We start from the raw sequence: 24756 nt of genomic DNA, 5'->3' as shown, positions 1-24756 counted from the left end.
AGTACAGAGAAGGGCAACAAGATTGGTGAGAGGAACCAAGAGAGGCTTAAGTTCTGCAAGTTGCAGCATCTGGAGACTAGGCACCTGCGAGGTGATCTGATTGAGGTGTATAAGGGCTTGAATAGTTTGAGCAGGCTCAATGCTGATGGGGTTCTTCCGCTTGCTCAGATTAAGAACCTGAGGAAAATAGATTCAAATTGAGGAAAGGAAAGACGGTTGTAGAATAGATGTGTGGATGTATGCCTTTAGCCAGTGGGTAGTTGATTGCTGGAACAGGCTTCCATCTGTTGTTGTGGAAGTTGATAGCTTAAATAAATTTAAGGCTGAACTAGACAAACATTTGGAGTGACCGGATGGGAGAAATGGAAAGTTTTTTTTTTTTTTGCTGATGCTGTATAAGCTTGCTTTCTTGCATCATATGCCTCAACTAATGCTTATATATATATATATAAAGCTTTGTTTTATCCTAACCCCTTCAGTTATGTGATTAAGGTATTAGAAATCATCATGTAGGGAAAAACCAACGTCTCAAAAATCATTTTCCATAGGAAATAGTGTAATATGGCTAGGTTACATTCTGGATCAGACTATGGAACTTATTCCCCCTTCCCTAAGGATGTAAAACTTGTATAAATGCAAGTGAATTTTACAGTACTGCAGTATAATTACAGAGAATTACAACAGAAACTTACAAAAATATAGAAACTATTTTTATACATCAATTCATGTACACTTTGCTTTATGCCATTAGCAAGTTTTCCATTCTAGATGTGATTTCATCCTTGAAAAGAATGTCACATGCTGTTATTGACAAAAATTTATAACTGAATATAATGCAACTGATAAATATGGTTGCCCTCTCCCTTATCAGAGAAAAATGTTTAGTTTTGCAAGTGTCCCATGCAGTTAACATTTCATTGATGTATGCAGCTGACTATCTGCATACATCAATGAAATAAACTGAAAATCTGCAGTAATTACTCTTGGATAACTAAAAATGTTTATAAAATTTGATAGTCTAATTGAAGAAATATAGTATTCAGTAGCAGACAAGAATACAATCACTTAGTGATCCACACTTTAGAAATCATGTTATACTGTATTATATTTGAAACTATGGTATAACTACGTGCACAATATTGGCACAAAATATGGAGCATTGTGCACTTAGTTATACCATACACTGTATTTCATTTATGATATGACTGAGAAACATTAATAACAATACAGAATGAAAAAACTTTTATTTATAATTGCATTTACAATTTATGTTTTCACAAGATCACATTTTGTAATTTTTACAATTGTTCTGCCCCTTACATTGAAAATGAGTCAAAAGATGAAATAATGATGTACAAAAACAGTGATTGCTAATGAAGAGGAATGTATTGTGTCACCAACTGGGACATGTAATAATGACAATTTTAACATAGTAATGGTTTTTTTTTTTTTTTTTCCAAAAAAATATTGAATATATTTAAATCTAAGAAAATACATTTACACAGATTAACTAAGCATAATATTCATAATTAAATCAAAATTTGATAGCTCCACACAACTATAAAATAACAGGAAGAGAGTTCTGGCTTGAATCTGGGGAAAGAAATAAAATTTAGTGCCATTTCTAATTAATGTGCAGCAAAATAAAACTGAAAATTCAAAGATGAATAATACAATAGTCAAAGGCAATTTACATCAGTGATACTATATTTCTTGTATAAAACTTATTTAGCAAAGGAATGGGATTTCAATGCAGGTGTATTGAAAAAAATCAGAAAACAAATACATCTTGGCATTTATATTGCTGAGACACTTTGTTCTCTCCAAAAAAATTATTAATATCATTTTTAATCAAATAACATCACAAGAAAGACAAATCTGCTATTCTTTAAAACTCTATGGCAGAGGTTCCTAACCTTTATAAGCTTGCGTACTGGTTAACTACATTGGTATCTTATGACATACCAGTGTGTTAATTAATGAGTACATACTGTCTGTTTTGAAAAGTCACATAAATAATTAGGTAAGAAAACCGAGCTATTCTACTAAAAACAGAAAAACATTTATAAATTAAGAAAATACAATTTATAAATGAGGTTTTTATATTTTCACATAACATGGTTTAAACGTTTTCCTCTTTACTTGAATTTTTTTGTTTCTGTTTCGCTTTTACTGGCGAATCTGGATTAATTAGTGTCAGCTTCAGTCGAAGATCTGATTCAATATTCATCGAAGTTCTATATTTATTTTTCATTGCAGTCATCGCTGAAAATCTAGCCTCACATAAGTAAGTCGAATTAAATGGCATTAGAACTTTCAATGTCTGCTCAGAAAGTGTAGGGGATATTCTTGGTGGATAGATAACCAAAATTTTGTTTGAACTCTTAAACTTCAACATTAAACCCCCGTCAGACACTAAATCTATGAATGACTCCTTGTACATCACATCTTCTGGGATCTCATTCAAGAATGCAAAAGGGTTCCTAATCCAATTGCTGTAAAGTGTTCCTGGTAATATTTTTCTAAACTTATGTGCAAAGATTTTATATGTTCGTGGATGTTGTCAGTCACATATTTGGTCATCGATATGTAATTTTCTTGGATAAAATTGTGAAGTGAAGATATTGCTTTTTCTTATATTGCTTTTTAATACCTGCTCTTCCATTAATTTTAATTTTATTTTAAAAGCATTAATTTTATCACTGGAATAAAAATATAATAATTAGGATAGCAGTATGAAATAATTTCTAATGATCTAATTTCAAATTACCTGTGAAATCACTACAACTGCGAACACTACTTTTAATGTTCACTAACCAACTTACGAAGGAAGACTGACCATATAAAATAAGAAGAAAAAGAGGGGAAGTAAAGAGATATTTTCCCAGAAGGACTGAAGTACTCACATAGATACGAACTGTGAAAAATAAAAAGTTTACTCTCCCATGAGGGAAATTGCAGGTGGTTTCATTAACAGCCCGCATACCCGTAGCTCACTTCTCATGTACCAGTACCATTGGTTGGGAACCTCTGCTCTATGGCAATGTTATGACCGGTCACTATTTTGATCAATTACAACAGTGCCCTCCGAGTCCATTAATCATGCTGAGAAGCATTACAGGTTGTTGCCAAATTATTCTTAAGTTATTAGATTTCTAATCCCTTAAGAATACTTGGGCAACAACCTGCACTGTAACGCTTCTCAGCATGATTAATGGACTCAGAGGGCACTGTTGTAATTGGTCAAAATAGTGACCAGTCATAACATTGGCATAGAGCAGCAGAGGTTCCCAACCACTGGTACTGGTATGCGAGGAGTGAGCTACTGGTATGTGGGCTGTTAATGAAACCACCTGAAACTTCTGGTGACTGGAAACGTTTTCCTCACAACTTCTTTAAATTTGGAAATAAAAAAAAATAAATTGCAAGGTCAGGGCTGTAGGTCAAATGAGGAACACATTTGGCATTAATTCTAGCTAAGGACACTAGGAGCAACATAAGGTCTTGCATTATTGTGATGCAGCATCCACTCACCTGTGGTTATTTTGTGATGAATGTGATTCTGCACAGTGTGCAGTACAGTTCTGTAGAAAGGTCCCATAACAGTCGTATGATGTGGCACAACATGGTGGTAAACTATTCCTTGAATGTCAAAAAAAGAGATAACCATAACCTTTCCTACAGAAGCTACAACTTTTGCTTTTTTTGGTGTTGCTGATGATGTAGACTTCCACTCTTTGGGTCGATATGATGAAGCCCAGTCTTATCCACTGTTATCACCATGTGCAGAAGCTCACCATCTTCAGTAACCATCTGTTGCAGCTCCTGACAAGCCATGCGAACTTACTGATGCTCAGGTGTGAGTAGTCTTGGAATGCAGCATGCACAAACATGTGTCACGGAGAATATACCATGTGTGCTTCCTACTGATATTTTTGACATCTCTACCAGTTGCCTTACTGTTATATGGTGATCTCTCATTATTACAGAAGCAGTGTTTATGGTTTCTGTGGTGACAGCAATGGTTGGAGCTCCAGGACTGCCAATTTTTGTGATTGAATCGTCTATTTTTAAGCATTCTAAACCACCTGCTATATAGAAGCAGATTCACCATAAGCCTCTTTTTTAACATTTCAGCTAAAATGTATAAAATGCTTTCTTGAAATAGAAACAAAATATAAGTAAACATACGTGTCACATCCATCATAACATTATGTAGGTGAAACTAAACAGGCATTAACTTGACTGACTACTAACGTCACACTGTTCACGAGACAACTGCACAGCTGCTTTGTAATGTAGTTTGGTTTGGTCTTAAAATTCTGCAGCTCAGCTAGAAATAGCAAGAAGTATGGTTGTTAATGAAAAATTATGATGATCCTTTATTGAACAATCCTTGTAGGTTATTGGACATTCACCAAAAGAAAAAAAAAATAAATAAAATATGGCATCTTCATGTAACTCAGAAGTTATTTTGAAGACTTCAAAAATAAGATTCATAAACAGCACACAGGCAGCTAAATAACAAAAATGACAACTGAAACAGCAGCCTTAGGTTGTTTCAGTTGTTATTTTTGTTCTTCAATATTATACACACAGTAGAACCAACATTAAGCACCCCTATGATTATACTGATTTTTTTTTTTTTTGGTAATGTGAACTTTGATACTGTTTGAAAACTCTGCTGTAGCTTCCCAATATTTGCTGATGTCAAATTCATGGTATACAGCTGGAAGGTCCACTGTTAATTAAACTCTGTGACAATTAGAAGCCTTTAATTTTTAAAATTTTCTTCTTACATATTAAATCAATTATTAATGAAAAATTACTAATTCCTAGTATACTGAAGCAACACAAATTTAAAAACAGAAAGATGACAAATTATTTATGAGCATAAACATCAATACAGCAAATGCAGCATATTTGCCATATTGATGGTTACAAATATGATGTATGGATTTTTATTATTGCTCTGAGGTGAAACCTTTATCCTGCATGTCAGCCTTCAAGGTGCTGACTGACCACTCAAATGCTGAAGTATTGAAATTTCCATTGTAGTTTCTAAATAATTAAAAACCAAAATTGAAGTTAATAAATACAGAATAAAAATGGGAAAAAAAAAAAAAAAAAAAAAATGCATATCACAAAATATCAACAAGGTTTACAAGGAACCTGCCAACAGAATGTCTCAAATGCCTTTGTGGTATGTTTGTTTCATCTAGCTAATTAGGCTGATTTCATCCCTTGACAAATCCTTTATCTACTTTGTTAGATCCACATTTTTGTGACTATTTCACATTGCCTAGTGGAATGCATGCTCTCTCTCTCTCTCTCTCTCTCTCTCTCTCTCTCTCTCTCTCTCTCTCTCTCTCTCTCTCCCCCCCCCTCCCTCCAACTCAGAAGTTGACACATTTAATAACAGGGTTAGTTTACTTTACAATGTGCATGTGGATGAAAGCAAAAACAGAATATTTGTCAAGTAGAAAAAGGATGACTCAAAAATGCCTAAGATTCTAGAAAATGCATTTGATAAATTTTAAAATTATTAGAACAACTTACTGACAGAGGTGTTGTGAGTGCTTGAAGCTGGTTGTATTGTGCTCCTTTGCTGTTCTATTGAATTTTCATCTAATCAGAAACAAGCATAGTGCAATTAAGAGACATATAAGTGAATTGCCAAAGCATGCTTCAAAATATATACTCTAAAGTTAGTTTCAGTAATGAACAGAGCTGAATAACCATTATTTGAGGTCACATTGAGCATTAGTGATAGTTTAATCACAGTGTAAATGTAACAACTACAACTCTTTTAAAGAAAATAAATTATTTTTCTCCTTTCAGTTAAATTTTTGGGAGGGGGGGTATTTATATGCATTATAAATAACCTCTAGATTTAAACATGCATCTATGCTCTTAAAGAGGAGTTCAATATACAGTAGAATCTTTAATACAAAGGTCTAGGGACCTAAGTTTTCAGAGTTTGTAATAAACATGGTTCTTAGTAACAACGTTGTCAAAAGTTTACCTTTTTCTTTTTTGGCAGGGAGGGCATATATCTAAGAGGGATAAGAAATAACAGCAAAAATAACACAAAGAAAAATAAAATGATAAAAATAATAGAATAAAATAAATTGTAAAAATAAAACAGTTAAAATAAATACAACAATAAACGGCTTGTTAAAAATGAGTATAATATATAACATGACTGAATAAAATATATATTTAATTTAATTTTTCTGGGCATGTATATGTATGTATGTATATATATATATATATATTAGGTCAAGATTCTGATAGATTTTGGTTTGTGAGTGGTGGGTAAATTTTTTTTTTGTTTTGGTGGGAAGTATTACCGGTAATTAAGGCCTGGCTAGCTGTAGTTGTACTAGCAGTTGTTGGATCGCCTATAATTCCATGTTAACTATTAACATGGGATCAAGTTAATAAAAATATAAAATAGGAGGGTGACTTTCTTTCACATGGCCGTCTCTCTGTTACTTCCTTGGGGGCTTTGAGCAGAAAGATAGCCATACTAAAAGAATGCCATGGGCATACCCGTTTCTGTGGTCTCAATAACAGTTTTGCTTTGTAAGTACTCATGTTAAGTTATGGTTGACCTAAGTTAATAATTCAAGTAAATGAATTAAATTTTATAAACTGTAATTGTTAATTTTTGGTTAACTTTAGTTTTAAATTTTGGATTATTATTAGCTGCAAACTGGGATTGAGACCCAAAGCCCAACGGGTATCCATCAGAGTTAATATAAAAAGTATATAGGTATTTACCTGCGATCAGTATGGCTGTAGGTTGGTGCGAGAAAGGATGTGCAAGTTGCCCGGGTGTCGCTTTATAGGAGGTCGGGGCACCATCTGGTCTGATTTGTTGGTTGGTCTGTTTTTAATTTGTATGTGTTGTTTTAATTGTATGAAGGGAGGGTTCATTTGTGATTACGGGTATGCCCATGGCATTCTTTTAGTATCTATCTTTCTGCTCAAAGCCCCTGAGGAAGTAACAGAGAGACGGCCATGTGAAAGAAAGTCACCCTCCTATTTTATATTTTTAACTTGATCCCATGTTAACTATTAACATGGAACTATAGGCAATCCAACAACTGCTGGTACAACTACAGCTAGCCAGTTAGTTAGGCCTTAATTACAGGTAATACTTCTTACCTACCAAAACCAAAAAAAAAAAAAAAAAAAAATTTCCCCACCACTCACAAACCAAAATCTATCAGAATCTTGGCCTAATATATCAATGCACATATAATGTTTAATTGTTCATTATACAATAGCATTAATGCTGCATGAGCGCAATATTGTTTGAAACAAATATAGAACATTGGCTTAAAAGTAGTGTTCAAAAATAATAATAATAATAAAAAAATATATATATATATATATATATATACATACAGCCCTTGTAACATGGTAGGTTCCTAAAAAATCTTGTGTAGTGTGAAGCCGTGTTATATGGGACTAAGAGCAAATACAAAAAGGAGGGTTACGTTCCAAAAGCAAACAAAAATACACCATTTTTTTATAACTATTGGAAACTTAATTTTTATTAAAAATAGTAGTAACTGAACAAATGTCTTACAAACTGTGATACAAATATGTCAGATAATGTACATTCATTTAATTTTCTTCCTCTTCATTGCTGCTAAGCACAATCAAATGAGAATGTTTTCTCTGTTGCAGAATATCTTTCCCTTCTGAACTGTCTTCTACAGCATTTAAATTTTGTTTATCTTCTGCTCTCTTTAAAAAATCAGCAATCTTGGTTTGTTTGCTTTTGCTTGATAGACCTTTATAAATTTCATTGTATGGAACTAAGCACTTTTGAAGCTCTCATTTGAACTTTGTGCTCTTTTCAGTTGAAGGATCTGCATTAAAAAAAAGATTCTAATTGTTCGGCTAAGTTTATGCCTTTCTGTATGCTTTTTAGTGTAAAATTTGGAACTTCAGAATTTTCATCTGCACTATCATCCTCTGAATTGATTTGGGTTTACCTCCGATGCCATTTCCACCAAATCCGTTTCACTAGCCTATTTTTTTATCAGTAATTCTTGAACGTCTTTAGTGGTCATATCATTAAAACCTTCCCCTTCTACCGACTTAGCAAGTTCTACTATTGCACCCATTCTGTTTTCTGCAGGTTCGACCATATTTCCCGAATGAACTGACTCTGGTCATACATTTTTCCAACATGCATTTAATGTTGGCGGTTTTACTTTGAGCAATAAAGTTATGATTCTAATATAGTCCACATTTGAAAAATGTTTCCATGCTTCCATTACTCCAATAGATTCAGAATTAATTTTTCCCAAAATCAATTGAAATGTTTTTCTGATGCAATAAGTTTTAAAGGTGGATATAATGCCTTGATCTAGTGGCTGAATTAAAGAAGTTGTATTAGGTGGTAGAAACATTACTTCAACGTTTGGACGGCCTGGCATGTTATGCAATAGTAATAAAATTTTGGAATCTAGATTTTTTCACTTTAAATAGTTTTCCACAACTGGCACAAAACAATTTAAAAACCATTCTTTAAATAAATTGGCAGTTACCCAAGCTTTTTTCTTTGCTTTCCAATATACCGGTAACATGTTTTTATTTACACCTTTCATTCCACAAAGATTAGATTATCTATAAAGTAGCATAGGTTTTATCATGTAATCTCCTGATGCATTACTGCATGTAAGTAACGTTACATGATCTTTTGATGCCTTAAAACCTGATGCATTTTCTCTTTTTTTGAAATAAATGTTCTGTAGGGCATTTTTTCCACCAAAAACCGGTCTCATTGGCATTGAAAACTTGATGTGGTGTGTATCCGTGTTCTTCAATAATTTTTTAAATTCCTCTGCATACTTCTTGGCAGCTTCATTATCAGCTGATAATACCAGCTTATGTTATGTAACGAAAAGCGGTTTTGAAATCACTCAAACCAACTACTAACTAACTCCGGGTTAACAGATTCTCCATTTCCTTTTAAATGGTTATAAATTTTTAGTGCCTTTTGTTTAATTACATTGCCATCTAATGGGATCTGTTCTTCACTGCTATCATCAATCCAAATATTGAGTGCTTTTTCCATTTTCTCAATTATTGGCCTTAGGAACGAGCTATCATATTTGGGAAAATTAAAGATCCTTCATCAACAGCAGTTCTAATTTTCTGTTCATTTTTTTTATGGTCCAGGTTGTTGCTTAATTTAAATTTAAATTTTTTGCAATGCATAATACCTTACCTTCCCCCCTTTTTAAATAAGATTCAAAATTTGTATCTTTGATTCTAGAGAAATAGTTTCTTTTGAGCAGTGCTTTTTTTACTTTCCTTAGGCATAATTTAGGGTTGGAATTTAATTCACAACAAAGAAATTATTACAATATTGTTCTTAAGAACAAAGTTTAGTAATATATACCTGGAAAAATTTATAAACAATCAAATAAAAACAAAAATAACTTTACAAAAACCTTAAAGGTCAATCTGCACGCTTCAAACTCACAATTTCTTATGATCTCAAACAAGCACAAGTTCAACACCACAGAATTACACACAGATTTCCCAGAAAAATAAAATATGAGGGTTTCCCAATAATTTTTTTTTTTTTTTTTTTTTCATAATGACTAGCGAGTCAACAGCAGGGATTCACAAAAAAGAATGGAAATGTAGAAAAATGATATCCAACGTAAAGCAGGGTTTCCCCCGCAAAAATGCTCTATGGAGATTGTATGCATATATATATAAAGAATATAATTTAATTTAAAGTAAGAATTAATTAATGTATTCCTAATTACTTAAACCCCAGGGGCTCATATCTGGTGAGTATGGGCTTGGCACACCCAGGGTCCTGAGCTGGATATCATCATTCTTCTCTTTCTTGGTGATTCCCCTTCTACTTCTGACTCTTGTTCTCTCTCTCTCTCTCTCTCTCTCTCTCTCTCTCTCTCTCTCTCAGGGTAATTCAGAAATTTTTTTTTTTGGCTGGTGCAGCATAAGCCTCAGGCTTCCTTGCACCATATAGCTGCTAATAATAATATAATAATAATAATAATAATAATACAGACATTAATGCAATAGTTGTTTCTTTATCCACATTAGCAGTGGCAAATGTTGCAAGAAAGCAAGCTTATACAGCATCAGCCAATAGTTTGTCTAGTTCTCCCTTGAACTTATTTAAGCTATCAACTTCTACAACAACAGGGAAGTTTGTTCCAGCAATCAACCACCCGCTGGCTAAAAGCAAACTTCCACACATCTATTCTACAACTGTCTTTCCTCAATTTGAATCTATTTTCCTTGGGTTCTTAATCTGAGCAAGTGGAAGAATCCCATCAGCATTGAGACTGCTCAATCCATTCAAAGCCTTAAACACCTAAATCAGATCACCTTGCAGGTGGCTAATCTCCAAACACTGCAATTTGCAGAACTGAAGCCTTTCTTGGTAAGAGCATGAGCACTCCTTTGTTTTCCTCACCAATCTCGCTGCCGTTCTCTGTACTCATTGCAGCAGCTGTACATCCTTCCTAAAATGAAGCCTCCAAGACCCGGAGATGTGGGTTGACCATTGCCTTGTACAATGAGATAATCTCCTCCTTGTCCCTGATAGAAAAATTCTTGTATATCACTGGCAAAACCCCATGAGCTGTCCTGGCACCCTGTCTGCACTGCTCAGAGAACTTCATATTCAACTGCACAATTACCCCTAGGACTTCTCCATTTTTCCACTACCCTGATTGTAGTACCACAGCTGGTACATTTCTCTGGAGTTACTGCTATCCACATGCAGTACTTTGCATTTGTCAGTGTTAAAGTTCAATTACCATTTCTCAGCCCATCTGCCTAACTTTTCTAGATCCTGTTGAAGTAGCATACTGTTATTCCTGCCAACCACTCTGCCAACCTTTTTATATTCTGCAAACTTGAACATTAAGCCTGATATGCCTTCATCAATATCACTGATAAATATAGAAACAACAATGGGCCCAACACCGAACTCTGGGGGACACCACTAATAACATTAGTCCACAAAGAGTAGTGTCCATTGATTACCAATCTCTGTCTTCTTCACTCAACCATCCCTTTATCCATAGCAGCAACTTGCTCCTAATGTCACACTACTCCAATCTGTGTAGCAGTTTTATGTGCGACAGTAACAAAAGCTTTCCTGAAATCCAAGTGTATGACATCAAAATTATTTTTTGCATCCAGTTCCTTTGTGACCACATCATAGTATCCAATCAAATTAGTCAGACAAGAGATCCCCTTAACAAACCCATGCTGTGTCTGAAGTACAACTGCAGCCATGTCTAGATGATCCTGCCTTTCTTTTACCAGCGACTCAATTATTATTTAATCTAAAACAGAAGTTAAACTAACAGGTCTGTAATTGCTCATGTCACTCTTTGATCCCTGTTTGTGAATTGGGGATACATTCGCAAATCTCCAGTCTGCAGGTACCTCCCCTGAACCCAAGGATGCTCTCATAATTATGGCTAAGGGTTTGTTTACTTCCTTTGCTGCCTCCCTTAATATAATTGGATAGTTTCCATGTGCCTTTCTTATGTTTAGCTTCAACAATTTCTCTTCCACTTTCCTCTCAGTTATTACAAAATCATTTAGCTCTCTGTTAGAGTTTGATAAACTTCTGGCATTCCCTTCACTAAAGGATTTCTTATGAGTGAATGTAGATGCAAAATACTCATCAGGCAACACAGAGGCTTCTGTGTTGCCTGATAATTTATATGCATCCAGTGCATTTTTTATCTCTCTGCCATGAGTCTCATCAATTCATCTAATGACCATTTAGGTATGTACCACAAAGAGTATTTCTTAGTTGGTATGAAAAGCTTAGTAGCTTTTATGATTAATTCCTTGAATGTTTCCCATTTAGAATTTCCTGATGGTAATGTCATCAGTTGGTCCCACTGTATAGAATTTAAAAACTGTCTGAGATCACTGTAGTAACCTTAATGAAAGCAAAAACCCTTCCCTTTACTCTTGATGGTATTTACATCTTTAAGTAAATCCCAAATCAATACACTGTGATCACTGCCACCTAGTGATTCTTTTATCTGCCAATTCTTAATGCATGGATAATTACATCAAGAGCATTACTTCTTCTTGTTGCCTCTGTAACATGCTGCTGTAGAAAACAGTCATCACAAAGTGTTGCTAGTCTTTGAGTGACCAACCTACAAGTAATAGTCAATATCTGAAAAGTTAAAATTCCCCATTATAAGACATTCTGCTTTACTAGCCCATTCTATTTCTCTTTACAGTTGTTCTTTATACTTATCAGAGTTATTAGACCTATAACACACTCCTACTCTCATTTTTCCAGTACTAATATCACACCAAACCGATGCAATTGCACTAGCCACCCATGTCAACTGGATGCACTGCCTTAGATTTTATGTGCTTCTTAACTAAGAGCATAATCCCCACCTCCTATCCAGTTTGCCTTTCTGTATATGCTGTACTCCCCATATTCAACTTCTGCATTGCTTATATCTGAGTGACACCATGTCTCTAATATCACAACAATGTCTGCATTTGATTCTTTACCATCACTACAAATTCATGAAATTTGTTTATTATGCTCCTAGCACTGGTCACATGCAAATATACATGCACTTACTCTTAGTTTCTCTAACATAGTGCATGTATTCACTTATTCCATGATGACTTCCAGCAGTCCTTGAAATCTCCAGCATCTTGTTTTCAAAGTTGCTGCTCATTCCAATAGCAGCACTGCAAGAATGACTTTCACCTCTGCCCGTGGCTATCGTTAGTCTGTGAATCCCTCAAACTAGCAGTTTTCTGAACCCACCTGGCACTGCCTCGGTAGCATCAGCAAATATTCTTGTACCCTTTCTATTATCCCATCCCTATAAAAGCAGTCTTTCCTGTTAACAAGCACAAACCACCATATTCAGAAAAATTCTATTTTTCTGAATATGGTGGTTTGTGTTTATTCTATATACCCCCCACTCCTATCATGTCTGGGCAGAATTTTGCAGATGCTTTCAAATTTAACCCTAACTTGTGACTTTTTTTCAACATTGACCTGTACTTTTTAAGTCTGCAGATCTACTACTGTTAATGTCATTAGTGCTAAACATGTACAATAATATCACCTTTTGTGCCCTTAAAAGATGATATCTGCTCTACAATATCATCAGCTTTTGCCCCTGGCAGATATACCCTGGTTCTATTTCATCTATCCTCTTTGCACAATATATTTCCCATTTCCCTGACAATAGAGTAATTGACAACTAGTTCCTGTGGGACAAGAGCATTCTGCCTTGGGGAATTGCAGCTGAGAACTTGATGGGCCCCAATTTAATTCCGTCAAGGGTATCCACCATGTTCTTCAAGTTCTATATTACTGCAGATCAACACATTCTCTATATATATCTTTACCCCATTTTGGGAATTTTTTTAGAAGACAGGGAGTGCTTTTTCACTTTGATCACCCGTAACAAAAACTTCATCATTTTGCTTCATGATCAGCAGCTCTTCTGCTGTTGGTGTTGCTGTGGTGGCAACTTTCATCCTTCACCTTAATAACCTCTTCAAATTCATCAAAAAAATCCATCTACTTCTTAAAAGGCCTCCATTCCTCAATGGTGTTATCATATTTGTGTTTTGTACCATGTATTTCAATGATATTCTTTCCATAGCAACTCTTTCTCCGATTTAGTTGATTATTACACGATTCAATACTGTCTCGTGCAATAATAATAAGCATCCAAGACACTACTTTGGCTGCAATTTGTTCCCTCCTATGTTGTGGATCAACTACCTTATCAGGGAGGCTCTATATTCCCTTTGAGGTAATAATGCCTTAATCCAATGCTTGCATGAAACTAATGGAAATGGGAGATAAAAATGATAAACATAAATTCGTCATCTTAAGTGTCTCAGCAGAATGAGCTGTGCAACAATCTAGAATCATCAAAATGATTCCTTTTTTTTCAGAAGCTATTCTTCTGTCCAACCTCAATAACCAAGAATAAAAATTTTTACCAAAAGCAAAGCACTTCAATTATCAACATGCACAGAAGTGGGTGCAGTTTTGTACTGCAGCATAACAGAAGAGTAATTCCTGGTTTACTTAATTTTTCACCATTACAAAATGTACTGATACTGATAAAAAGTACTGAAGCCTAAAACAGCTACAAATTGATCTGTAATAGTGCCACAGAAAAGGTTAGGCAGGCAAAGGCAGATTATGAGAAATCGCTAGCAAAGAGGGGGGGGGATAAGGAATTCTTCATATATATAAATGCAAAGAAGAGGCCAAACCAGGTCGAACCCTTAAGTAATGGACATGGGATAGCATTAGATACTCCAGCTGACATTGCAGATGAACTCAACAGTTACTCTGCATCGATATTGACAGAAGAAATTACCCTTTGTGTCAATGAGAAATTATGGGAGTGAAGTTGAAAAAAAGTGTAATTAATGATGTTGAAATTTCATGTTTATTTAATGAAAAAACTTTCGAGCCTACAGGCCTGTAAGGCTCCTGGGGTTGTGGCATATACCCTATAATCTTAAGGGAGGTGGCAAGTTAATACATTGAACCACCAAGGATAATTATGAGAGCATCACTGGACTCGGGAGTGATTCCTTTGGATTAGAAAAGTGCCGTGTATCTCCAATACATATGTGTGGTTCTAAGAGTGAAGTGGAAAATTACTGACTGGTCAGTCTAACTTCAGTAATAGGGAAAACCATGGAGACAATGATCAAGAATGGAATTCAAGATCGTTTAGATATAAATGTAATTCTGAAGGATACTCAGCATGGTTTTGTGAAGGGAAAATCATGTTTAACTAATCTAGTTGGCTATTTTGAGGATCACTCAACAGACTTAGGGAAAAATTATGTAATTATGTAACAGACACATAATGAGTTGCTGCTGCTTTACTCTGAGACTGATAATGTCACAGCAGCAGCCGTTAAAAATGTATTTACTGCAGGAACTCATTATGAAACTAAAATTATGTGTAAAGTTACCATTTTGCATATATGTTTATGAAGACATGTTGTATTATAATTCTGATACCGAATTATTTTAGGAAATTGTTTTTTCACCCATCCCCCATTTCTTTTTCGATAATGAGCAGTAAATTGTGCAAGAGTTATATCTTTTAATGTTTCGCCCAGTTTTTCACATTTATCAAAAATACTATCTTTCCATATATCCAAAGACTCACTATCAACTTGTTCATCCAATTCAGCTTTTGATTTACGTAATTTCTGACACTCATGTGGCCATACCATTGGCACATATTCAATCACTCTTGAAGACATGGACATTGGATATCATAATAAATATCAAGCTGCCTCTTGTGAACTCATCTCACAGAATTCAATACATCTACACTTAATGCTCGTGTTTAGATCAGTTATATCCATATCAGGATATTCTTCTTGTAGCTCTATAATTTTCCTTTGCCGGTTGCTTATTCTTCTGTTAGTTTTATTCACATATGCTGCACACGATATATTGTACATCTGAATTAGAATTAAGCACTCCTAAAATCCAAGGATTGTAATTATTCATAAATTTCTCTTCTATCTTGCATTTAAGAAATACACTTGGTCATTTGATACCAGCCCTCAAAATATTTAGATCTTCTTCTTCTTCTGATTGGCATTGATTTGATTTAAGGAATTCTTTGAAATTAACATGATTATCCAATTCTAATGCATTTTATGATATTTTTTGCGATAAGCTAATCTTCGATTGTCATTTGTATCCATCGGTATCAATATACGAGTTTGCGACATTGGCCAAAAAAGGTGCTTCAATTCGCATCAGTTTGCGTTATTATTTTTATAACAGGTAAAAGTATATTTATGTTGCTGTAAATTTGAATAATCTGAAATTTTCTCTATAGAACATAATGCATCTATCATTTGGATTGCTTCTTCCATCCCACCTTCTTTTTCTTCTAATGGTGCAGAGGGTGCATTGTTCATCCATAATAATATATGTGCATGTCGACTTCCTCGATGCATTTAAAGAAATTCACAAAATAATATTTCCCAAAAGGACTATAGGTTTTTGTTTTTAAAATTTTGAGTATACGCTCAACAATTTTATTAAAGTATATGGCACATGTTACGGGATCTTCATTTATTAATGTATCTCTTTCCATGTAAGGTAGCTCCATAACTTCATTAGTTTTAATTTCTCATTTATATCTGAATTTGTATAACATACGTAGTAATATGGGCCATGTTGGTTCACACACACTCAACTTTAAGAATGGTGCAAGGAAGCCTGAGGCTTATGCTGCACCAGCCAAAAAAAAAAAATTCTCGAGTTACCCTGAGAGAGAGAGAGAGAGAGAGAGAGAGAAAGAGAGAGAGAGAGAGAGTCAAAAGTAGAATGGAATCACCAAGAAAGAAAGAGAAGAATGATGATATCCAGCTCAGGACCCTGGGTGTGTGCTAAGCCCATACTCACCAGATGTGAGCCCCTGGGGTAAACACATCTCGTTTACATTGACTCCAATAATATGCTGAATTGGGAATTCATTTTAGAAATACCAAGTTAGACTCTAATACTTGTTTATAAATTCTTTCAATTCCAATATGGAACGAGTAATATTAGCTGTTTTTCCTACTGATTTAAATGCAATCTGCAATTTTTCTGCAGTACACATTTGCATAATTTTCATTGCCATATATGGCAAATGCTGGGGAGTTACTCCACGATGATCAGATCTATGTATTTCACTCGATGCCATCATAAAGGGAGTAATTTTCACTCCATTTTTAAATTTTCGTGCATGTCCCAAATATATAGCTAGAAAAGAAAGTTCTTCTGCATGTATATCAAATGTGAAACTTGTTGGAGATGATTTCTGACCTGGTGCTATACATAAATATTTATCTTCAGACATAATAATGTTTGTTATTGAATTATCAATAGTTCATCATCATTGTTGACAGGTTCCACAATTTCATCTGAATGTTCACTATCATGTTGTTATTTGGGTTTTTAGGAGCATTAGCAACTAAGGCCATATTGCTCCAGGATATGCGGTGGTCATTCCTTGACCTTTCCGCATCCTCCATATTTGGTGGTGACGGGCTCGAACCCCGGTCTAATCAAGAAGTGTGTGCTACGCGCTGCTGCTCCTTCCCACCTGGCTACGGAGGCGCCTGTTCACTATCATCATTTGCCCCCAAGAAATCGTCACTCACTTTTATGCCATAGAATTTATACATAGGTGAATTTATCAAATACTGTAACCACATTTTCACTATTTTCTTCTGCACACATCCTTGTAGATATGATGAGTTATGTACGAGTCTTCATTTTATATGTACATTAATGGTATAATCGTCATCTGATTTTCTAGGTAATTGATGAACTATAGTATTTAAGTTAACTGGTAAATTTATTGTCTATTTATTAACTTGTCCAATGAGCCCATATTGTCCATGATCATAACATAAACAACAAATTTGCATAAAGGGTAATTGTGGTGATATCAAATGCTCAGTTACAACATCCAGTGGAGGCAAATGAGTAGGATATGTTGGATATATAAATCCATTTGACACGGTCATTGTTGGTATCTGTCCCTCTTTTAATGAAGTATGACATGTATTACACGTCATGAAATTACTCGCTTCTTGTAAATGAAATTCATTTTGAAGTAATTCATATGAAGTTGTTAGAAATGGTTTCAAATCTAATTGAAACCATAAACGATCACAAACATTACGACTAAATCCAAATGGGTTTTTGTACACTAGTTTTTCAAACCTCACTGTCAGCTCGTGTAGACAGTATAGGGATGTAATCAGGAATCTCATTATTAGCCATTTCTAATTTCGCTTTTTTTCATGCACGATATTCCTTCATTTGTTCTGCTAGAGTTTTAGATTCCTGATAAGTATCAGCCATAGTAGAACTCTGTGGTTTGCAAGTTTGTTTTTTGTTTGTTATTTGGTTTTTAGGAGTATTAGCAACTAAGGCCATATTGCTCCGGGGATATGTAGTGGTCATTTCCTGACCTTTCCGCATCCTCTGTATTTGGTGATCACGGGCTCGAACCCCGGTCTAATCAAGAAGCGTGTACTATGCACTGTTGCTCCTGCCCACCTGGCTACAGAGGTGCCATGGTTTGCAAGTATCAGGCATAGTAGTTTACAAGTATCAAGCATAGTAGAACTCTATGGTTGAATTTCATTATTTCAGCTCAAGTGTTTTTTGAGTGCAGTTTGAGAACTCCCAGGCATAACAAAACATTCTTTTTGAATTTCATCTGGATTCACATTCCTGTCCAACTTCCCTTTCCTTCTTTCACGATATTCCTTCAAACACTGGGCTGTAGATTTTGGCGCAGTCTCTTGCGTATTAATCATTATGGTGATATAACGGTATAACGTAGCGCATCACTGCTCAATTGTACTTGTGTCACTGCACTTGTTGTGTACAATTGAGTTTTCTTGGGCGCATGCATTGTACTTGTTGCGTCACTGCACGCAACAAGTACAATGCATGCGCATTGGGTTTCGTGATGATTTCTATGTAACGTAATGCTTTTTCCAAACAATACCAGTAAAAACGTTTTTAACGTCAATAATTTCGACATTGTTTATTTGGATTTCAGAAAAGCATTTGACTGTCCCACATGAGCAGTTCTTTACTGGAACAGATTGGAATCACAGGGAAAATCCTTAGATGGATAGCTGGATGGCTTCAAAGGGGTTCTGATAAATGTTTATTCCTCAGATTGGGATCATGATTACCACCAAACAGAGCTTCTCAGAGTGCCCTCGATAGATTTCGGGGATGGTCGGAAAAATGGCAGCTATATTCAATCCAGCAAAGTGTAAGGTATTACACCTGGGGAACAGTAACCCTGAAATAACTTATACACCTGGTGGAGTTGAACTAAAGTCGGTAGTGGAGGAAAGGGACGTGGATGCTATGATATGGTCAGACATGAAGTTCTCTGAGCATTGTAAACAGGTTGGAAGGAAGGCTCATGGTGTCTTATTGATGATTATAGAACAATTGCTAGTAGAGATAAGGATATCATAATCCCATTATAAGGCTATTGTTAGGCCACACTTGAAATAGTGTTTAAGTATGGAGACTGCACCTAAAGAAAGACATTATGGTTCTTGAAAGGGTCCAAAGACGGGTAACTCATCTGGTTAGATCGGCAAAAGGGTGTCCATATTAAAAAATACTTCAAATACGTGGGTTGCAGAGCTTGGAAAGTAGGTACCTTAGAAGAGACTTGATTGAGGTGTTTAAGGCATAAGTAAAATGAATGAGGAAGAAATTTTCATGGTTATAAATGATCCTAGAACTAGGGGCCATAATTTCAAGTTACGAGGGGACGTTTAGACTGAGTTGCAGGAAGTTTTATTTTAGCTAGCGAGTTATAAATTACTGGAATAAGTTATCTACATTGGTGTTAGAAGTTGACAGTTTGGGGAAATTCAAAGATCAGCTGGATCTTATTAAATTTTTTTTTTCCTTTTAAATTTTCTTCTTATTTTATTTTTATTTATTTATTTTAATTAATTTATTATTATTATTATTTTTTTTTTGGCTGGTGCAGCATAAGCCATAGGTTCTTACCTATGGCTTATGCTTAGCTATGGCTTATTACCTATGGCTTATTCTTACCTATGGCTTATCAGCAATGGCCACCATGTGGCCATTGCTAATAAGAGAATAGCGATTCTTTGTTTACTTAATTTTTCACCACTACAAAACTCTCCTTGAACACAATGGGTTTTGTTTGGCAGCAAATTATAAAATATAACTCTCTTGTCAAGATTAAAAATATCCTTGGCTTATATTTTTCAAGAACAGACTGTCTGTTGCCTTTTCATTGCCAACTGATCCAGACTTGCTGCAAACATTTCATGAAACTAAGTTATTGCTCTCATTAAATCTTTCGAGCAAGCAGTAGCTGGCTCCAAAGCATTCACTAATTCCAGGCTATTGAGGTAGATAATCAGCCCTTTCTTGCAAAATTGGACTGGATTGGCAATTAGATACACACGTTCGTTGGTACTACCACTCAAAAAGTTTTTTCTCAAGCTCCTCATATTTTGCACCACAAATTCATTCCATCCTATCAACTTCTTGTATAATTTTCAGTTCAATATTCAGGCTCAATTCTCTCTGTTTACACAACTAGATGAAGTTTATTATTAACCTTACATTAATTTGAAGATATCAGCTCAGATCCTTTTAAAAATGGTATAAAAAAATAGATTATAACAAAAGGCTGAACATAGCATAACAATTGCAAATTATCTACAAATGATGTTTTTCAGAATGTATTTCTTTGTAACAACCTTAATTGACTGTTTATGAAAAAGGAAATTAACAAGTCAATAATGCCCTCGAAAAATTCAGAATCAGGTGGTGGTGGTGAGGAAATAATAGGGCAACAGGAACTGAACTTTGCATTAACCATTCAAAATGACACTATTTTTGGTGAGACAAAAGCAGACTATGTAATACATATTAACGGAATTTAGCACTAGTATTGGTAGTGGCAAATGATGCAAGAAAACAAAAAAAACCACCTCCCACATCACCTGTAAATTCCTTCCAATAATTTTAGTTTTTCCTTGAATTTATTCAAACTAGACACTCCCACAACAACAGATGGAAGCATGTTCTAATGACCAGCCACGTGCTGGCTGAAGGCAAACTTCCACACATTTATCCTGCAGTCATCCTTAATTTGAATTTATGCCCCTTCGTGTGTAATCTGAGCAAGAGAGAGGATTCTGCATGGAGCTTGCTCAATCTATTCACAGCATAGACACCTCAATCAGATCAACTCACAGGTGTCTGGTCTCCAGATGTTATTGTTATTTTGGTTTTTAGGAGCATTAGCAACTAAGGCCATATTGCTCCGGAATATGCGGTGGTCATTCCCTGACCTTTCCGCATCCTCCGTATTTGGTGGTGACGGGCTCGAACCTCGGTCTAATCAAGAAGCGTGTGCTACGCACTGCTGCTCCTTCCCACCTGGCTACAGAGGTGCCCGATGGTCTCCAGATGCTGAAATTTGCAAAACTGAAGTCTTTCTTGGTAAGAGCACCATTTTGTTTCCCTCACGAATCTCATTGCCCTTCTTTGACCCATTCCAGCTAATCTACATCCTATCTAAAATGAGCTCTTCAGACCTGTATGCAGTATTCAAGATGTGGCCTAACTATTGCCCTGTACAAAGGGATATTCACCTCCTTACTCCCTGCAAGCAAAATTCCTGTATATTATTGACAATACTCCATGAGCTGTCCTGGCAGGCTGTCTGCACTCCTGAGAGAACATATTTGGCTGCAAATTTATCCACAGTTCTTTTTCAATCTCTACTACTCTGAGTGTGGTGCTACACAGTTGGAATCACTAATCTGGAATCACTGCTCTCCATATGAAGTGCCTTGCATTTGTCAATATTAAACATCAATTGCGGATTCTTGGTCCAGCTACCTAATTTGTTTAGGTTTGTTGTAGAAGCATTACTGTGATTATTGCAATTAACGAACCTGACAACGTCATATCAAATGCAAACTCAGACATTACACCTTCTATGCCTTCATTAATACCAATAATAAATACAGGAAAAAAAAAAAAAGGAAAAAAAATGGGCACAGCATTGAACCCTGGAGAACTCCACTAATAACATGCATCCATTAAGAACCCACTCTCTGTCTTCTCTCACTGAACCATCCCTTTATCTACAGAAGTAACTTACTATAAATTCCACACTGAACCAATTTGTACAGCAGTTTTTGTGTGGAACTGTATCAAAAGCTTTCCTGAAATCCAAGTATATGATATCAAAAATAATTTTTTACATCTATCCCTTTGTTAATGCATCACAGTATCCAATCAAACTGGGCAGACAATATCACCCCTTAACAAATCCATGCCATAACTGCACTCCTGTCTAGATAGCTTTGCATTACTTTAACAATGACTCCATTATTTTCTCTGGAACAGAAGTTAAGCTAATAGGTCTGTAATGGCTCATGTCACCTTCTGTTCCCCCTTTGTGAACTTCTGACAAATTCACACATCTCCAGTTTATATAGACTGCTCATAAATCCATATCTTGTGTACTGTCCTCTTAATATAACTGGATAGATCCATCCACTTCAGGTGCTTTTTTTGTGTTTAGCTTTGGCAATTTCTCTTCCACATTCCTCTCGGTCATCACAAAATCATTTACACCCTGTTAAAGTTTGACCAACTTCTAGCATCCCCTTCCCTAAAGAATTCTTAATGTGGGACTGCAGATGCAAAATACCTATTCAATTTTGCAGCAACTTGAGCAGGATCATCAACTATTAAGCCACCGATATTAAGTGAGCCAATATGATTTAACCCCTGTCTTTGCTTATTTGCATCCTTTGCCAGAGACTTCTCATGATCCGCCTTAGCTTTTCTAACTTGCATTTTGACTTGATTGCAGACTAGTTTCACCTGATAATTTATATGCATCCTGCACATTTCTCTTCTCTCCCACAAGTCTTATCAGTTCATCTGACATCCATTTAGGTCTGAGTGTTGTACAGCATTTTTTAGTTGTATGAAAAGTCTAGTAGTTTCTATGATTACTTCCCTGAATGCTTCCCATTTTGAATTTGCTGTTGGTAACATCATCAGGTTGGTCCCACTGCATAAAATTTAAAAACTGTGACCACCGCAGTCACCTTTAAGAAAGCAAAAGTCCTTCTCTTTACCCTTGATAGTAGTAATATCTAAGTAAACGTCACATCATTATACTGTGTTCACTGCCACACAGTGGGTCTTTTATCCACTAATTCTTAATGCATGAAGAATTGCTGCTAATAATCAGTTCAAGAGTATTGCTTTTTCTTTTTGCCTCTCTAACATGCTGCTGTAGAGAACAGTCATTCAATAAATCCACAAAATCCTTGCTGGTGTGTGTGTGACCAAACCACAAGTTCCAGTCAATATCTTGAAGGATAAACTACTTCATTATAAGGTAATCTGATTTAATGGCCCACTCTACTTCTCTGTATAGTTGTATATTATACTCATTGCAGTCATTAGGCATATAACACAGCCTTCTATTCTCATTTTTGTTTTACCAGTCCTTATGTCACACCAAACAGACTCAACATTGCAATGACTACCCATATCAACTGGATGCACTGCCTTATATTTAATATGCTTCTTAACTGTTCTGTCTGTCCTTTATGTACACATTGCACTCATATTAAAATTTTGCATCCCTTATGTATGAATGACACCACATCTCAGATCTCTACAATGTCTGAATTTGATTACTTAACCAGTCCTTCAAATTCATCAATTTATTTACTACGCTCTTAACATCCTAGCAATGGTGTTCATGCAAGTATACATGCATCAGTTCTTACTCTTAGTTATCCTGATACAGTCCATATATTTGCTTATTCCTCCATAACTCCTAGCTGGTGTTGAAATTCAGACACCTGCTTTGCAGGCTGCTGCACGTTCCAATAGAAGCAGTGCAAGAATCACTTATACCTCTGTTTGCGGCTGTTGTTAATCTATTAATTTGTATATCCCCCAAGCTAGCAGTTTTCTGATCTACCCAATACTACCTTGATAGCATCAGCAAATATTCTTGCACCCCTTCTTTTTTAAGTGTATCTCATCCTTGTAAAAACATCTCTCCTGTTAACAAGCACAAACTATGCTGATAAAAATTCTGCTCTATGAGCCTTGCACAGTCTCTCCAGGGCTGAACTGATTGCTCCTTCCTATCATGCCTGGACAAAATTGCAGAAAGAAATTACTATATATGCCAAGAACTTGTAATGAAAAGCAGTACATAACAAGGGCCACACATGACATGTATTCTACAAGGTTGCCACCCATATAATATACAGGTGCTTCCCGACTTACAGAAATTCAACTTAACATAAAAAAAAAAAAAAAAAATGTCCGCATGGAAATCAGCTGTAATTGGCAATTTGGAGATACCTACAGCCTCGTCTCCAGTACAATAACATTGCCCATGTACACAGCTCGCCACAATGTATCATGTGACATGCAATGACTTCTACCTAGAATGGGAGCTTCTTGTTAAACTATTTCTTCTGTCTCACTTTTACATCTCTTTTTATATACTATGGCTCTACTTTGCAGATGAATTTTTCTGGTTTTTTTTTCTTTTTTTTTTTTATAATTGTGTGCAATCCCAGTCACTATGGCAGGAAAGTGTGTGAGTGGACCTGGCACTGTTGGTGTTTCGAATAGGCAATATGCACTTACATTAGAACAAAAATTAGAAATTGTGAAAATGTATAAAAACAATAAAGACTATTTCATGTGTTTTAAGACTGACAGCATTCATTGTGAATACAATAGTGAAAGATAAAGAATGAATAAAAGAACACGCAAAAATTTCCACGCCTTTAAAGTCTGCTGTGAAAAAAAGAAGGCAATTGTTCAAACCTCTCTACATAAATTCATGAGAAAGTTTGAGCAGTCTCCTCAACTTGCAAATTTTCTGACTCCATCTGCCATATTCATCTTCAGCACCATACTTCTATGGGCCTTCCACTTCTTCAGCTATTTTAGAGCCGGAAGAGGAATCTAATATTGACGACATGATAACTTTCTCTTCAAACCCATTCTCCTCCAACTAATATCAGTGTCACATATCCTGCCCCCCCCCAACACACACACACACACACACACACACACACACACAC

General features: G+C 35.5%; 1 protein-coding gene across 3 annotated transcripts in view; it reads right to left on the bottom strand.

The window, feature by feature from the left end:
• Positions 1 to 1328: 1328 nt before the first annotated feature.
• Positions 1329 to 24756, bottom strand: part of SWIP (strumpellin and WASH-interacting protein) — a 496362-nt gene continuing 472934 nt past the window's right edge. For all 3 annotated transcript variants that reach the window (XM_090381778.1, XM_090381779.1, XM_090381781.1), the window contains 2 exons: positions 5560 to 5628; positions 1329 to 1593 (listed from right to left, as the gene is read on the bottom strand). In XM_090381778.1, the coding sequence (XP_090237904.1) occupies positions 1559 to 1593; positions 5560 to 5628 (104 nt within the window). In that variant the 3' untranslated portion in view covers positions 1329 to 1558. The remainder of the gene's footprint in view (positions 1594 to 5559; positions 5629 to 24756) is intronic.

The sequence above is a fragment of the Mastigoproctus giganteus genome, chromosome 9, assembly GCF_048544385.1.
Source record: "Mastigoproctus giganteus isolate SK-2022 chromosome 9, ASM4854438v1, whole genome shotgun sequence".
Classification (NCBI taxonomy): Eukaryota; Metazoa; Arthropoda; class Arachnida; order Uropygi; family Thelyphonidae; genus Mastigoproctus; species Mastigoproctus giganteus.
The sequence above is the reverse complement of the archived record's forward strand: the minus strand, read 5'-3'. Positions and strand labels throughout refer to the sequence as shown.